Genomic DNA, 12293 nt, shown 5'->3' on the forward strand with positions numbered 1-12293 from the left:
TTTCACATCGATGCCCAGTTCCACGATCCCTACATTCGTTCAAACAAACAAGCAAAAGATAAAAAATATAAATAAAATCGTTGAGATTTCCAGAGGAGCCACGGTTTTGTCCAGGCATCGAAAAATCACCGCAGCGTATCACTCATACTCACGATTGCTGGCCAGCTATCCACACATTTTTATTTTTTTTTCCAACGCATTTGCTACCAAAACGTCCAGAGGAAAACGCAACGTGTTTTGTCACATCACTGCCGTCGACTGTGGGAGTTTGTTGTCTGAGCGCTGTTGATGATGTATTGAGGCAACCCATCAGATCAGGTAACGTATTGCACAGGTGATATCCTGAAACCATATTCCGATTCCTCTGTCATTCGCGTGGGCATCAGGCCTTTTTCCTTACGCATAGCAGGTAAATCGAATTTTCGTTGCACATATTTGAGCTTTGCGTGGTTACTCCTTGAGCTTGGTCTCTTCTAAACCCAATTGCTTGACTGCGATATTCCTATGCGTGGAGAGCCCATTTTTAACTTACGCTTTCGTTTAGGTTAGGCTTTGCAAATGGTAATTCGGGTTAGGTTAGTGTAGATTGTAAATAAATTTTAATTCTTTTTTGTTTTAGAAGTTTGGTCACGTATTTTTTAATTTCATAGATTCGTCCAAATGAAAAATCGTAAAAAATATTTTGGTTTTTAGTTTTAGTTTTGTATAGTTTTATCTTATTCTATGTATTTTTTAGATTAATTTTGTAAAAGATTTTATTTAGTTTTTTTTTTTAGACTTAGATTTATTTTCTTTGTATAGTTTTCATTATGTAGATTTTATTTTAATGTTTTAGATTTAGATATTAAAAATAAAAAATAAAATAAAAAAGATTTTTGGGTTTATTTTAATTTTTATAGTTTTGTTTGAGAATAAAATTTAATTTTTTAGATTTTTTTAGATTTTCATTTAAAAAAAAAAAAAAAAAAAAAAATTTCGAAAAAATATAAAAATTTCGTGGAAAGTTTATTTTTGTCAGATTCAGTTGTTTTCCTGTTATATCTTTCATGCTGGGATCTAAGTTCTTTCAAGTCGAGATGCGAATATGATATCTGGTTGATGGTTTATGATTCTCGTGGTGATTTAAAGCATTCATTTTTTCAAAATTTTTTAGCTGCTGGATATCGTGTTTGTCATTCTAAGAGCATTGTGTTTTTAGCTGATGATAGATGATTGCTGTTCATGGTTCATCTTTTTATATCATTTAACAAGTAACCATTTAAATATTGACTCCATAAGGCACTGGTCTATTAAATCTTTAAATCCATCTAGTGCTTATCATTCATCGAGCCTTTGTCATATCGTGTGTCGTGTCTCCCACCCAACTGTTTGGCAGTTGGTCTTCACTATCTCGCAGGGTCTACCCCCCTTAGCCGCGGGAGACGGGCTTAAACGGAGGGATCGGGGATCAGAGTGACAGCCCCTGGTCCGAGCGTTGTCGTGCCAATCCGCGCGACAACAAAGCCTACAAGCTATTAGTTTTGATGCTTCAGAAAAATAACATGAGAAATGTTTTAAAACCATGAGACATAAAAATTCAGATTAACATTCATCAATTTAGGGTTAAGTCTTCATAGTTTGCCTGTGGGGTTATTTTATTTTTATTTTTATTTTCATGTAAACAAACCACTTTTTTGTCTCAAAACTCGCCCTATAGTAGCTGAAACGGCTTAGAAAATCAAGAAATGTTTCAGAATAATGTTGGAAACTGCTGGACGTGGTTTAAAATGGTTTATATGGTTTGCAAACATTTCAGTGCCATTTCCAAGCTGTATCCCCTCCATTCCAATTTCTGAAATAGGGAATGGCTTATCCCCTACTTTTCCTAGATGTTTTTGGTAACTTATTTGGATGCATTGGCCTCTTTTGCAACCTTTGGTAGTTGATGGTCAACTTGGGTAAAACAGATTCTATGATATACAATGAGTCAAAAATTGTCTTATAGGATTATCATTTCTATTTTAGAGGGAAAGTGATTGATATTACTAGCTCATACACCTACTTGGGATTTTAGTTTTTAGGGCCTTGTTTCAGTGTGAGGTGCACTCTTCAACATAGGGTCAACAAGGGTTATGGTTCCTTGGCCTATCTTGAGATAGTACTTTCAGCATCATTTCCAGGACATCCTGTCCAAGATGTCTCTCATGTATTCAATTTTTTGGCACACATTTCTCTATTTAAAGGTTTGGGGGCCCGGTTTACTAGAGTCTAATTTGGTACTAACAGACAAATTCTAGCTATGTTGCCCCTATTTCTAGATCAATATGAGCTTGATGGGATATTCCTACTTACTGGAGACCTCAACATCATTGTTGTTCCAAACCCGATTTTAGTAGTCAAATGAGATGACCCACGACTCAGTGGTGGACAATCTTGTCCAGCCAACAACATAGTACATTTTGTAGATAATCTTATAGCTCCTCTTCCAAACAACATTCTATCCAAGGTTTCCTCCACTTGGCCTCAGATGTTAGGGGACTAAGTGCTAGCGGATCTTGGTTGTATTATATTCATAGTCTAGATATTGGGTTGCTCTATTTGCTCTACTTTAGAGCTAGGGCTGATTTTTTTATTATCTTAACCTAGATAAATACTTCACTTTGTTTTACTTTATACATTTTGTTTCTTTAGGAGCTGGCTTCCATGCTCCCACAATGTATCAGCACACTATACTTAACACATTTTTCTTAGTAATCTAATTGACCTATTCTTATGATCATTTGTTACACATTAAAAAAATTATTTAATCTTATTTTTATCTATTGACATTCCATATGGCTCTCAACCATTCCCAGATGAAATAGTTATAATCAACATAATAGATAGAGAAACTGACTGAAAAATCTATTTAATGCTTTTTAAAGGTAATCTATAACAAAAGTGTCCCAAAAAAAGGGCTGTAGCTATAGTTGAAGATTAAGTAACCCTTGCTCGATTGGTCAACTAATTAGACAGAAGCTGACTTGTAATGCTTGATTATGAGGAGTTTGATCTATGCTATTCTCAACTCATTTGTAGAAAATGAATGTTAACTAGAAATATCTGATGTTGCCTTGAGAGGTTTTTGTATCTTTTTATTTTTTATTTATTTATTTATTTTAAATTTTTCTTTATGGGCTTCTTGAGTAACCATTATTTTAAATCGGGAAATGAATACTAACTAGAAATGTTACCTCCTTGAGAGATTTTATTTTTGGTGTGGGCCTTTTGAGTAACCATTGTTAAAATTGGGAGTTGAAACTTTTGTCTCGGAAGTTTAAAATTTCGAATGAATAGTTTTGTTTAAACATATAATTTTACTTGAAAAAGCAGGAGTTTCTAAAATATTTTCGATGGTCATAGAAAAGTATTCGTTTTCATAGCATATCTGAAAATCCCTAACATATGTGGTTTATTTTACCAATCCTCTGTGGCATAAAGCACAATATGTTTTTGGGTGTAAAACTCTGGAAGTTTCTTTAGACAGTAATATGTATAATTTTTTCGAGCATTCCTTTTATTCTTTTTCAATTTTTACCTTTCTTTTTGTAACCTTTCTATTAACGCATTTTCCCATCAACAAAAGAAAACGTAAGGTCGAAACAGTTCAGCAATCCTAAGCATTATTATTTCCTAGGTTTCAATCACCCAAAGACAAGAAATAAACTAAAGCATGCAGAATTCAGCTAATTGCAAAGTTTTTAACAAGATTCTTTTAATCTTTGATGTTTTGAACCTCCATATTTTCATGCAAAAGGGCTCTTGAAAACTAGAAGTTTATATATTAGGTTCTCTTAAATATTGAATAAAGAGTTTTGGCTTTTCTTAAATTGTTTTAACACCATGCATATATCCACGCATTGCAGACAATTACGCTGGAGAAAGAGGCGTATCCAGCCTTGGATGAATTGACGACAAAGATTAGCACACTTAATCTTGAAAGAGTCAGGCAAATAAAGAGCCGATTGGTTGCAATATCAGGACGTGTCCAAAAGGTTAGCTCCCACTAATTACTGTTAGGCTTATATGTTTATTATTTTGAGGGCATGGTCACATTGAAACATTATACGAAGGGAGAATGAAAATCACTGGAAAGTTTCATTCGTTCGGTCAAAAGTTAAAACATTTCGATTCCTGAAGTATGTGAATGGTTGGAGAAGCAAACATGACATTCCGATTTAGGATGAATATATCTTTTTATCTTATGTTAAGATTTTGTTGGTAGACATTACTGGTGGATAATGATATGTGATGTCACATCTAGATGTGGTGTCCAACACGAATTAGAACATTTAGTGTCTTAGAAATATCTGTTGCATTAGGACATTTAGTGTCTTAGAAGTATCTTTTGCAGGAGTAAACATGAAACTCCAACTTGGTATGAATATATTTTTTTATCTTATGTGAATTTTATGTTGGTAGATATTATTAGTATTGTTTTTATTTTTTGTTTTGGTGTAAAGAGATTTTGTGGATTTTTGTCATCGAGAAGATTAGTATTACTTTTTATACTCTTGAACCTAATCTTAAACTTAATACAACTATCCACACATCCCGCTAAACAAATTATCTAAATTTTAAATCTGGATGAGACTCTAATATTATTGAGCAACTAACGCTTTACTAATATTGGTTAATTTAGGTTACTAGTTAATTTATAATTAAAAAATATATATTTATTAATATAAAGTATTTGTTATTATTTTAATTAAATTGTTATATTATTATATATTAATTATTTTTAGTGTGGTTTAATATACCGTAGACTAATACTAGCTACATCCACAAAAAATCCACCAGTTTGATACTAGTTACATCCATAGAGAACCTAGACTAATACTAGCTACATCCACGGAAAATCCACCCGTTTGATACTAGTTACATCCACGGAGAACCCACCTGTTTGATACTTGTTACATCCATGGAGAACCCAGACTAATATTAGCTACATCCACGGGAAATCCACCCGTTTGATACTAGTTACATCCACGGAGAACCCACCCGTTTGATTCTAGTTACATCCACGGAGAACCCACCCGTTTGATACTAGTTACATCCATGGAGAACCTAGACTAATACTAGCCACATCCACGGAAAATCCACCCATTTGATACTAGTTACATCCACGGAGAACCCACCCGTTTGATTCTAGTTACATCCACAGAGAACCCACCCGTGTCTAGGTGAGCCTGTTATCTTTCATGTGTCTAAGTGAACCTGTTATCTTTCATGTAGAAACTACTCCCAAGAAGCAAGCATGTCAATCTCGGTGAGACTAGAACCCAGGTGGGGAGGATAATTGTGAATCTTCCGTATCACCCGAGCTACACCCACTTGACTATTATATTAATTATTATTTATAATATTTAAAAATTAAATCACCAAAAACTTAAATTAATCTTTATTTAACCTTAATTATATTTAAAAATATTACGCTACTCTATAATTAATAGAAATTCAGTTACTTAACACTCTCTTCATCTACAAACTATAACAATATTAATATATTAAATATTTATTATCCCATCATATAAATGTATTATATATAGCCTTTATAAATATCTACATTCCTACACGGTGTATTTAATATTTATTATCCCATCATATAAATGTATTATATATAGGCTTTTATAAATATCTACATTCCTACATGGTATAATGGCATATAGAGCATGATACCAATGCTGTAGTTTGTCATTCGAAAGTTCAAATAAGGGTTTGGAGTTGTCAAGTTTGACATAATGAAATTAACTTCACATCGTCAACAAAAGAGAAGTGACACAAAGGCAAAGTTCAACAGATTGTACAAGGAAAAGTGATACAGTCAAAGTTCTGCATATTGAATGCTTGAGTTGTAGATTCTGATTTCTTCATTCAGTTATGGTCAAATATTAAAAAACATTGTACTACGACTATTTGTAAATAAAAGTGTTTTTTAAATTAAAAATAAAATATTTTAAAATAAAACTTTACTCAATTAAATAAGCAAATAAGAATGAAAGGGAATTATTATACACTTGTGGCAGTGTGTGTTGGAATTTATATGTCTAAATGTAAGAAATCCTTCATGTATTTTCTGATTTATTTATGCCTACTTGTTCTGATTAATTAACAAGTTATTTACCATGTAAATACTGAAAATAAATACAAGTACATGCTCAACACATTACAGATCATCAATTGAAGGAAACAAAACAAGCACATAAGTGACACCGTTATTTTTGGACTATTGTCCCCGGAAAAACCCAATGCGGGAAAACCGGTGCAGCTATCTGAGGGTTTTAATTATTAAGCAATTTCAGAATACAATCTAGGTGCCAAAACTGGCTCACCCAACAGAGAAAAATCTCGACAGTAGAAACTCTCATTCGAAGGCAGATACTCCAACTGAAACCCTGGATAAACACTCTGACAGCTACTCAGCTCCAATCTGCCCCACGAAAACCCCAACGTCAGCCTCTAGGGACTGCGTCAGCCCTTTCTGGCCCAGCGTCACTCTAGCTTGGCCTGCGTCAGCCTCTGGAATCACTGCATCAGCCCTTAGAGCCTTTGCGTCACCCACGCTGGCTCTCTGAGGCACTGCGCAGCTCCTGGTTGCCTCTGCGTGAGCCCTGGTTGGCTCTGTGTGAACCTCTGGCTGACTCTGCGTCCCTCTCTCCCGGCTACTGCGCTCCTCCCGGTACTATCTGTGCCTCTTTGCTTCTGTATTCACTGCCCCTCAGCTGCAACTCTGATCACTCTCTCAACTTCCTCAGCGAACTCTGCCCCAGAAAGTCGAAATCTTGATCAACTCAGTGTATTCTCCAAGTGACCCTCAAACCTCCTCTAATACTTTTCTTGTTGACAAATCAATGACCGAGATTAAGTCCCTAATCAACAGCTAAGATTAGATCTGGCTTGATCCATGACTTTTGGACCATTCTAACACAATTTTATATTAATTCACATTAATATTTTATTTTCCCTAAGTTTAGACTTAGGAATTCCATTAAAAATATTAATTATTTTAATATCTCCCAAACTGTTTAGAATCTGCCCAAACCCTTTTTGGGTATTGGAGATTTCATGTGCCTTAGCTTCTCCAACAATTTTTGTGGCTAGAGCACATCTGATGCTACCCCAAATCAACACTCCTTGTTAGCAAGGATTGTGCTCTAGCAATACTCCTGACTGAGTATCACCATGATCATCCGGCATTGGTCCCTGTGCTGATGCTAGGCATGCTGCCCATCATCTGCACTACTGCATCTTATGCTGCTAGCCATGGCCCTGCCACTGCCACTGCAGCTTCTGTACTGCAACTCCCTCTCATCTTGTTGCATTGTGCTGCCCATAGCACTGTCACTGCTAATTGCTGCACTGCAACCCAGTTACTGAGAAGTAACTGATTTCCCAACTCTGACATCTCCGTTAGGCTAGAGACATCCATGACGCTGAAGCTCCCTCTGTTGCTAACAAGTGCTCCCTCTTTGACCTCTACGCTGCTACAATTATTCCATGCATCTCGCACCGCTGCACACCTCTTTGTGCCATCTTGCACTAGTGCAACACTCTTGTGCTTCTTGCACTGCTGCCTCACGCTGTCATGGGAATCCTGTAGTGTAGCTCCCTCTGTCGCTCCATCTGCATCCGTCTCTACTGACATCCACCAATATTGCTACTCGTCTTCGAGGCTCCCATAGCAAGGTCTAATCCAAGAGGCTGGGTACCTCGAGGATCCTGTCCCTCATTGCCTATAGTCCGACTATGAAGCAGGGCAGGATACCATTGAAGTATAAAAATTGATAGCTTGTAGACTTGAATGTAAAAATACACAAGAGTTATTTAATAGTAATAAATTATTATATATAAAAATGTACTAGTGATATGTACCCTCTACAGAGCTATTACTTGCCAAAAAACTGCTGCTGCGCGCGCGTCTGAAACCCGCGCCTGAGCCTGTCTGCGACTGAGCGATCTGAACCATGGATCCTCCGGATCCGCCCAGTGGGGATCCGGAGCTGCAACGAACCTTCTCAAACTTGGTGAAATCTCTCCCTCCGCCAAGACCTAGACCAACAGCAACAAAATTTGTGAAGAAGCTGGATGTTTTACAAGAAGTTCTTCTGCCTCCGACCATTCCACGCATGGCAGCCATTTCCCTAGCAGAGAAAGGGTTAATCGGGCAATTCACAGGACTATGGCCATCTCCCAAAACAGTGCAAAGATGGGTCGAAAGAAATTGGTTGGACAAGATCTAGGGCAAAATATCCATCAGATTCTGTGGTAGAGGATATTTTACCTTTCACTTTGAAACCAAAGAGGATAAAGATCTTATATTCAGAAACGGGCCTTACTTTATGGATTCCAGGGGCCTCTATCTCAACAAATGGACCCCGGATTTTGACCCTGAATTTGATATTCCAAATGCTGTCCCAGTCTGGGTTAGACTTCCTCATCTCCCACTTCACTGCTGGGGGGACGACTCTGTGAAAGCAATAGGGAACGTGGTTGGAAAATACATAGACCGCAGTGAACCCAAAGACAACATGCAGGCCTGTGCGCGGATTTGCGTGGAGGTTGATCTGGGCCGTGGACTGCCGGAAGCAATCAAACTGAAAGTAAATGATTGGTGCCATATCCAGCAACTGGATTACGAGCAAATACCCTTCAAATGCAAGGTATGTCACGAATATGGTCACTTTGCAAATAGATGTCCCAAAATAGTTAATGTTGAATCAGAAGAGCAAGATGGACAATGGGAAACTGTTAAAAGAAAAAAATCATCCCTTCCCCTCAAGCCCTCGGACTCTGAAGCCCCTGGTCCTTCCCATCAGCACCCTCCCCTTCAATCCCTGCATCATCCCTCTTCCTCCTCCCAGCAGCCCCCCCCTTCATCAACCTTCCTCTCCTCCTCGGAGTACCGATCCTTCCATCCTCTAATCCCTTCGCTTCCTTTTCTGAGGAAGAATCAGTGCCTGATTTCCCCTCCTCTGGCCCTCCTCTCCAACCCTCTCCCCCACTCATTTCCCACCCCCCCTGACTCCCCCTCCACCAGGATTACCAGAAGTTCTTCAAAGGATCATGGGGCACCCAGCGAGGCTTCAAAGAAACATGGGCCTGCCAGAAAATCGGCTAAACAACAGAGAGAAGAAAGTACCCAGAAAGACATAGCAATGGGCTCTCAGACTCCAATAGAATCCTTTATTCTTGGGCATTCGGATAAAGAAAACAACAACAAGGGCAAAGAGAGGCGAGCACCTCTCCATGTAACCAGTAAATCATGATGAATATACTATCCTGGAACAGCAGGGGATTAGGGCACCCCTCCAAGATAGCAACCCTTAAGGATTTAATCCAAAGTGAAAAACCTGAAATCGTCCTTATCCAAGAAACAAAGCAAGATCAATCAGAAATTAATAGAGTCATCAACCAGCAAAAGCGTTACAGTGGATGCGCAAGCGAAGCAAGAGGAGCCTCAGGCGGCATTTTAACAATGTGGGACAGTAATAAATGGAATTGTAACTCCACCAGAATACACCAGAACTGGATCCGTGCTAATCTAGAAAGTAAGACAGGTGGAGCAGCGGTTGTAATCTACAATGTATACGCTCCGAATCAGTATAGAGAGAAAGAAGTATGCTGGAACACTTTGGAGGCTAGTATAGAAGATGAGCGGGACAACAATCTCATTATTGCAGGGGATTTAAATTTGGTTTTGCATGCAAACGAGAAAAGAGGGGGACATTTCAACCCGGATCCTTTCAGAAATCGACTTGAGAGTATAATGGAGGAGCAAGACCTTGTAGATATCAGGCCCAAGAATCGAAGATATACCTGGAGCAACAGAAGAATAGGAGTCGGCAATATCATGGAGCGCCTTGACAGGTTCCTCATAAGTGTAGCGTATCTGTCCACTTTCACTACAGGCCAGTCAAATATCCTTAATGTCTCCGCCTCTGATCATTATCCAATAACGCTCACTTTGCATAGTCAATGTCGGCTAGGACCTCTCCCCTTCAAATTTTGTTCCATATGGAATCGTATCTCTGCAGCAAATGACGTGGTGCGGCAGGCTTGGATACAACATGTGGAAGGCTCCCCAACTTATATCTGGGAAACAAAATTAAAAAGAGTAAGACAGGCTCTAAAAACTTGGGCAAAGAACAACTACCAAGAGCCTGAGCTGAGCAAAAAGAAAATAAAGCAAGAGCTGGAGGAAGTGCAGCGAAATATTGAAGCCTTTGGGTTGACTCAGCAAACCAAAGAGAGCGAAATAAAATTATACTCTCAACTGAGACAAACCACAAACGACGAAGAAACCAAATGGAGACTGAAGTCAAGACAGCTCTGGCTCCAGGAGGGAGACAAAAATACTTCTTACTTTCATAAGCAGGCTACGGTTCGAAAGGCTAGAAACACAGTGAGCACAATTAAGGACAGTGAAGGGTACAGCTACAATACTCAGGAAACCATAAAAGAAGCAGCCACCGCTCATTTCAAGAACCTTCTGACTGAGGATAAAGGAGAGGAAGACTACTCAAGTTTATTACAGCATCTGCCCAAAGGAGTCACTCAAGAAATGAACAGCAACCTCAAGAAAGAAGTAGAAGAAGAAGAAATCCAGAAAGCGATCTGGAGTCTTCACCCAGATAAAGCTCCAGGACCTGATGGGTTTCCAATTAGCTTTTACAGAGAGCATTGGCAGCTGATCAAAAAGGACCTCATCAAGATGATACGCTGGGTTTTAAAGAAAGGCAAAATGGGGGGATTCACCAACTCTACCTATCTAGCCCTAACCCCGAAAGAGAACAGACCTTCCACCTTTTCTAGATTTCGGCCAATATCTCTATGTAACTCAGCATACAAAATAATCACAAAAATACTGTCATCTAGGCTCAAGCCCCATCTTCAATCTCTGATCTCAGAAAACCAAGGAGGTTTCCTTCCCAATAGGCACATCTCTGACTCTATCCTTCTTGTGCAAGAGGCTATCCACTCAAGCATAAGCAGAAAGGAGAAAGGATTTGTTCTAAAGTTGGACCTTGCCAATGCCTTTGACAGGGTAAGGCATTCCTTTCTTTTTGCTGTCCTTCACAAAATGGGTTTCGACTCCTTCTTCATCACAATGATTAAAGCCTGTATATCGGAACCCTGGTTCTCTCCTCTGATCAATGGGAGGCCGTTTGCTGCCTTCCAATCCTCTATAGGTCTTAGGCAAGGCTGCCCCTTGTCTCCTTACTTGTTTATTCTCATGGCCGAGTCCCTTAGCCAAATCTTGGACTTCAATAGGAGAATAGGTCTAATCACAGGCATCAAATTTGAGCAAGGAACAAAGAACATCAACCACTCCCAATTTGCGGATGATACCCTTCTAATAGGAGGAGCGTCCACCACTATAGCAAGGCGCTTTAAAAAGATATTAGATCAATTCATGGAATACTCAGGGGGGAAGATCAATCAGCAAAAAAGTTGCATATATGGTTGGAACACTTCAACTCACACCATCCATAGCATTGCAAATATTTTAGAAGTCTCCTACAAGCTTGTCTGGAGCCATTTCACATATCTAGGGATGCCAGTAAGTATGGGACCGCTGAAAGCTGACACATGGAATGAAATTCTTGACAAAATAAAGAGAAAAATCCAACAATGGGGCACCATGTGGTTGAACCCAGCAGGACGGCTTGTACTTCTCAAATCAGGTTTGGCCTCTCTTCCCATTTATCGTTTTTCTTTATGCCAAGCTCCTGCTGTTTTCCATCTTAAAATGGAAAGAGCTCTCAGACATTTTCTTTGGCAAGGAGGGAAAACGGAAAAAAGAAAATTCAACCTTGTCAGCTGGAAGAATGTCATCCAGTCTCAGGAAAAGGGAGGGTTAGGAATAAGATCTCCAAAATTGTTGAACTTAGCTCTTGGAGCTAAAATAATATGGAGAATGATCATAGGACCTGCAGCTTGGTGGAAGAAAGTTTTAGAGGCAAAATACTTGAACAGCTCGAGGCAACAGCTTCTGGAAACCAATACTCCCAACAGAGATAGCACAAAAATTTGGCAACTCTGCAAGAAAGTCATACCCTTCATGTCTCAAAACATCTCAAAAGTCCCAGGAGGGGGCAGTAGCATCAATTTCTCTATAGACAGAATTCTTGGACAGCATCCTATTGGTTCAAAAATGGAGGCTACCCCTGCCATAAACTGGCTAAATGGAAAAGGAATACGGTATTTAGCTCAAATATCACATTGGGACAACCACTCCCAAGCGTGGGTAGGTTGGAACTTTCCGGATTACCCCA

At 38.9% G+C, this 12293-nt stretch overlaps 1 protein-coding gene across 2 annotated transcripts in view; it reads left to right on the forward strand.

Annotated features, from left to right (window-relative positions):
• LOC149191368 (magnesium transporter MRS2-F-like) overlaps positions 1–12293 on the forward strand; it is a 437743-nt gene that overhangs the window by 233673 nt on the left and 191777 nt on the right. For both annotated transcript variants that reach the window (XM_089404197.1, XM_089404198.1), the window contains exon 3: positions 3885–4013. In XM_089404197.1, the coding sequence (XP_089260323.1) occupies positions 3885–4013 (129 nt within the window). The remainder of the gene's footprint in view (positions 1–3884; positions 4014–12293) is intronic.

This window comes from Pinus tabuliformis, chromosome 2_2 (genome assembly GCF_031772625.1).
Source record: "Pinus tabuliformis cultivar Carrire ecotype Pingquan chromosome 2_2, CPIR1, whole genome shotgun sequence".
NCBI classification, from domain to species: domain Eukaryota; kingdom Viridiplantae; phylum Streptophyta; class Pinopsida; order Pinales; family Pinaceae; genus Pinus; species Pinus tabuliformis.